General features: G+C 36.2%; 1 protein-coding gene across 1 annotated transcript; it reads left to right on the top strand.

Moving 5' to 3' along the window:
• Positions 1 to 2,131: 2,131 nt before the first annotated feature.
• LOC116122641 (potassium transporter 4-like) lies at positions 2,132 to 5,796 on the top strand (the record flags this gene model as incomplete). The annotated part of the gene is made up of 8 exons (XM_031408465.1): positions 2,132 to 2,372; positions 2,454 to 2,699; positions 3,155 to 3,205; positions 3,350 to 3,610; positions 3,831 to 3,883; positions 3,971 to 4,085; positions 4,175 to 4,429; positions 4,629 to 5,796. Coding segments are annotated over 8 exons (2,307 nt in total), but the record flags the coding sequence as incomplete, so codon positions are not given.
• Between the last annotated feature and the right edge of the window lie 234 nt (positions 5,797 to 6,030).

The raw sequence follows: 6,030 nt of genomic DNA, 5'->3' as shown, positions 1-6,030 counted from the left end.
TTGTCCTGTTCGCCACCAGTTTCCCGCGTCCAAAACGTGGGCAAATGTGCTACACTGCACACTTACTGCCCGTACTCCACCTCCCTCATTTCAATCTTATTATCCATTTTTTTTTTTTTTTAAACATTTAATATGTACGTGTAAATTTTATTTTGAGATTCTGGATTAACAAATGACTTGGTTTAAAATTTAAAATAATAATGTAACCAATTATTTACCAAATTTAAATGTTGCTGAGATGTGTCAATTCTACCTAGTATTGGGATTGTTTCGTTTGTAAATATTAGTTTTAATTCTGTTATTTGATAGCAATTATATTTGCTATTTGATTACAAATATATTTTTCTAAAAATATCAAAACCATATATTTATCAATACATATAAATAGTAGATTCTGTAGCATTATTGTGAAATCAAATCAACAATGGAACAGAATTTGGAATTAGTCCATTCGAACATTATTAGTGGGTCCATTTATTCTCCATTATCAAAATTGCATTGACTCCATAATCCCAATTATATAATATAATTCATCACTACCACTCCAAGACGCGTCTACGTCGCGTGAGTTACTCACAAATTCATGAGCGGCCCGTTGAGAGAAGTATGGAAAATAGATGTTGGCTGGCTGCGCCAACTTCCTCTAAATTGAATGGACGCGTTTACATTCAGGAGATAATTTCGAAACTTAAACTTGGTTGTTTTTTCGCTGTTTTGCTTAGAGAGGGAGAGAGAGAGAGTTTTTCAGGTTCTGATCTCTCCATGGAGCGGAATCTGGATTTCAACTCCTTCTCGCGGTCTTTCTCAGGTTTTTTTTTTTTTTTAATTTTTATATTTAGTTGATGTATTTAGATTTTGCTTCTTCAATTGTTTCAGTTTTTTTGTTCATTTCCGGCTATTGAATTTCTGTGAAGCTGTTAATTGGATTTTTGATACTAGACTATTTGACGTTTACGTTTGAATGGATTTAGTTAGTTCTGTTTGAGTCAGTGAAGTTATATTAATTGTGATAAATCTGTTGTTTTTTTTTTTTATCTTTTGGAATTTGGATTATTAGTAGTGGGAGCTTGTTAAGTGAGTGATTTATGTTAAGTAAGACTTGAGCTTCTGCTTCAACTTCTGCTTTTGGTTTTGATTATTCTCTGTTAGTGCATATCAACGAGGCAAATGGGGTTTGGTCCATGTTTTTCTCTAATTATGATTGAGGCATTAAGTTGTATGTTTGAGCCCCTGTTCTTACTTGAAGTTTCGCATAAATCATCTGTTTTGATCGTACGAGTGTGAGGTGTTGTTGTTACGAATGTTTCCGACTTTCAAGTACTTGTAAGGTCTATAATCTATAGCATGGAGTGAAATCTCTGTTGTTTTGACATATTTATAGACTTTTGTGAGAGCACCTGGGTTTTGTATAGGATTATGATGCCAACAAACATCAAATTCAAAGACATGAATTTTTGTAAGTGAAAAAATATATGGGAGCTTGTCAATCTTTTGATGCTATCTTCCTTGCATCTATCAGTACATAAGTAGAAATTCTTTATTGATATATACAAAGCAAGGTTAGATGTTGAACCTGCATGCTATCAACTCTCGTTATTCGAAGTTCATAAAGAATAAATAATCAATCTCATCTGGTACCATTATATGTCGAGTCTTGAAGTTTGATGAGTAGTCTTGTACATTAGTATGTTTAAGTCTCACTTTGTTTAGACTTTTTTTATATCCTAAATTTGAGGACTTTATTTACACTTTCTGTTGTGTGTACAAAGAGTTAACACTGCATTCTTTGATGCCTTTTTCTTTTTACTTCTGTAAATAAGTTTTTATTTGTATTAGTAAGAGAGTGTTTAAGTGACTGTTTTGATGTGAATCCATATATTAGACAGAAGAATTTTCCATCTTAAGCTAATTATTTTTTGTTAATTATATTTTATAACATTAATGATAGACTGTAGTTTCGGTTCTGGTGGATTTTTTTTGTTTTGATTTGATATGATACAGTTCGAGCTTCAAGCACAGCATGAACTCAGTTATTTTTATTTACATTTTTTTTTTTTATTTCTCCGGAAACCGCAGTTTCATAAGTGTCTGATTTCTGAAACCTATAACTGGGTTATTTGTGGACTTGCAGCACTCTTGGGTGAATCTCTCCAGGAACCTAATATTAGCATACCAAAGTCTTGGTGTAGTATATGGAGATCTGAGCACTTCACCTCTCTATGTTTATTCCAGTACATTCATAGGAAAGCCGGAGAACAATAGGACTGAGGAAGCAATATTTGGTGCATTTTCCTTAATTTTTTGGACCCTTACCTTAATACCCTTACTCAAATACGTGTTCATTGTACTGACTGCAGATGATAATGGTGAAGGTGTGGTAATATTTGAACTTCTGTAACTGGATTCTATATTCTCTAATCTGCTAGAGCTGACACATTCCTAATTCGTTTCAGGTGGCACATTTGCTCTCTACTCATTGCTTTGTAGGCATGCAAAGTTTAGCTTACTTCCCAATCAACAAGCAGCCGATGAGGAGCTTTCGACATACAAATATGGCCACCCAATGCAGTCTGCTACCTCTTCTGCTCTTAAGAGATTTTTGGAGAAACATAAAAAGCTACGAACAGCTCTACTGGTTGTGGTACTTTTTGGTGCTTGTATGGTCATAGGTGATGGTGTGCTCACTCCAGCAATATCAGGTAAGGTCCTAACATGGTGCTCTTAAAGTTTGATCTGACAAAACTCCCAGATGTGTCAATTTTATGTCTGCTGCAATTATTAGTTGTTGAACTGGAATAGGAATCAATAGATGTATATTGCACCACTTTCTTATGATCGTTTGATAGGGAATAAGCAAACCACACTTCCAGCTTTTACTGTATAATTTATTTTGCATGCAAGGCTTGCAATGAACTTGAGGGACATGTTCTTATTTACAAGTTATTGAATACAGAGATTTTTAGAGCATTCCACCATCTTAGGCAGTCCAGGGTTCTTCGAGTGGATTTTTTTTTTTTTTTTTAATTAGGTGTAATTTTATAATTTATTCTTAATTTGGATCTTTAACACGTTTGGTATTCCATCTTGGAGATTCTTCTTCTTTAGCTCCCACGGATATGTGGGGTTTAATAAATGACATGCTTTTTATATGCAGTTCTATCAGCGGTGTCAGGGCTACAGGTTACAGAAGCTAAATTAACTGATGGTAATCCGGTTCTCTTTTTCCCTCTCTCTCACATCCTGTTATATTAAGTTTTTAATTCATGGTGCTGATGCCTTTTGATACTTTAATGTTCCTCTGGGGCATCATACTTTGATTTTTGACATAGTAGGCTCCCCGTTTTTGTAGGTGAATTGCTCTTGCTTGCCTGTGTAATATTGGTGGGCCTGTTTGCTTTGCAGCATTTTGGCACTCGAAAAGTAGCTTTTATGTTTGCGCCAATTGTAATGATCTGGTTGGTTTCGATTCTATCTGTTGGTTTGTACAACATCATACATTGGAATCCAAAAATTGTTCGCGCAATTTCTCCATATTATATTATCATGTACTTTAAAGTGTGTGGCAGAGATGGCTGGATTTCTCTTGGAGGGATCCTTCTTTGCATAACCGGTAGGTTGCATCTGGTAAATCATATATTATTAAATTTTCTATGTTGTATAACTTATTGCTAGATTCTTTTGCAACTCATTTTATGAATCTGGTTGAGTTCAAGTTATCTCTTGGTTGGTTTAGCAATTATTCAAGTTCGTTAGCTATCAGATTCCTGATTAAATCTTACATGTCATCAATTTTGTGAGACTGACAACAAAGCATTTATGGGTCTCACCAGGTACTGAAGCTATGTTTGCAGACATTGGTCACTTCACTGCCTTGTCAATTAGAGTGAGTTGGAACCATCTTTCAGGAAACACAAGACCTATCATTAATGTTTACATGAAATAAATTTGAATGATTTTCTTACGTTTGCAGCTTGCATTTGCTTTTGTCATATACCCTTGTTTGGTAATACAATACATGGGTCAGGCTGCTTTCTTGTCCAAAAACCTCGACAAGATTCCGAACTGTTTTTATGACTCTATACCTGGTCAGTTCATTTTGAGATGAAGTGATTGTTTCAAAATTTCTTTTCAATTTCAGGTAGGTCTAATTTTGCTTTCTATTGCTATGTTACAGGTCCTGTATTTTGGCCCGTCTTTGTCATTGCCACCCTTGCAGCTATTGTTGGGAGTCAGGCTATTATCACAGCTACTTTCTCTATCATCAAACAATGTAATGCCCTTGGTTGCTTTCCACGTGTGAAGGTTGTCCACACCTCAAAGAATATATATGGGCAGATATATATTCCAGAAATAAACTGGATCCTAATGATCCTTACTCTTGCTATCACTATTGGGTTTCAGGACACAACTTTAATAGGAAATGCTTATGGTATGTTATCCTTCAAAGAAAACCTCTCTTTCTCTCTCTATACTAGTATGTATCTATGTTCATTGTGCTAATGTTTGCATTATTTGTGTCTGCTCCTCACCACAACCATTTTTAGGAGAATTTGTTTGATGTTCTTCTATTTACATGCATGTTTTATTTGCGTGTGGTTATGATGTTGCATTTTTGTTTTGGCACCCAGGACTTGCTTGCATGACGGTGATTCTCATCACAACATTTCTCATGGCACTAGTCATAATATTCGTTTGGGAGAAAAGCATCTTCCTGGCAGCAATTTTCCTTCTATTCTTCTTGTTCATTGAAGGTACTTACTTATCAGCGGCATTAACTAAAGTACCTCAGGGAGGGTGGGTTCCTCTTGTGCTCTCATTCATCTTTATGGCTGTTATGTACATCTGGCATTATGGGACTCGCAAAAAGTACAACTTTGACCTGCATAACAAAGTTTCATTAAAATGGTTAATTGGTTTAGGCCCCAGCCTTGGTATTGTTCGTGTGCCTGGGATCGGGCTTATATACTCAGAGCTGGCAACAGGAGTCCCTGCAATCTTCTCTCACTTTGTTACGAACCTTCCTGCATTTCACAATGTGCTTGTCTTTGTCTGTGTTAAATCAGTTCCGGTCCCATATGTTTCACCTGAAGAACGGTTTCTCATTGGCCGTGTTTGCCCAAGGCCGTATCGTATGTATAGGTGCATTGTGAGGTATGGTTACAAAGATATTCAACGTGATGTTGGTGACTTTGAGAACCAGCTCATACAAAGCATAGCAGAGTTTATCCAGATGGAAGCAGTTGAACCACAGCCCTCTAGTCCTGAGTCTTCACTGGATGGAAGGATGGCTGTCATAAGCACTAGAAATGTTGAATCAAGCTCGACATTCATAATATCTGAGCAAGGAGATATTGATTTGAGCGACTCAATCCAGAGCAGCAAATCTGTAGCCCTGCAGAGTTTGCAATCTGTTTTTGTTGATGAGGATCCACAAGTCAGGAGGCGCCAGGTGAGGTTTCAGTTACCACCAAATCCTGCAATGGATCCTGCAGTTAAGGATGAGCTGATGGATTTGATCCAGGCAAAGGAAGCAGGGGTCGCATACATAATGGGACACTCATATGTGAAGGCTAGGAAATCATCTTCATTTTTGAAAAGGTTTGTGATCGATATTGGGTATTCGTTTCTTCGCAAGAATTGCAGGGGGCCAGCTGTGGCACTAAATATTCCTCATATCAGTCTAATTGAAGTCGGTATGATATACTATGTTTAGTTAAAAAAAGAAAAAAAAAAAAAATTCAATCATCTATGAACCGCAGTGTCCGTAATTTTGTATGTGTGGATAAGGAGGCATCTCGTGTCACACTCAGTGGAGTAGGAGTACATATATGTTAAATAGATAATCTGGATGCAGGAAATTTGTGAAGAAACTTCCTCAATCCTGTATCTCTGTTTTCCTTTGTACAGATGACATTTACCATAATTATTTTCGTTTAATGACTCTTTTTTAGGTATTTATTTTCATGTTTCCTTAATTTCTTTGAAACATGATCAGATCGGCTATCTTCTCCTAAATTGATAATAATGTAA

Source organism: Pistacia vera, unplaced genomic scaffold (assembly GCF_008641045.1).
Source record: "Pistacia vera cultivar Batoury unplaced genomic scaffold, PisVer_v2 Contig136, whole genome shotgun sequence".
NCBI lineage: Eukaryota > Viridiplantae > Streptophyta > Magnoliopsida > Sapindales > Anacardiaceae > Pistacia > Pistacia vera.
Note: the sequence above shows the minus strand (reverse complement) of the source record. Positions and strands in the feature narration are given on the sequence as shown.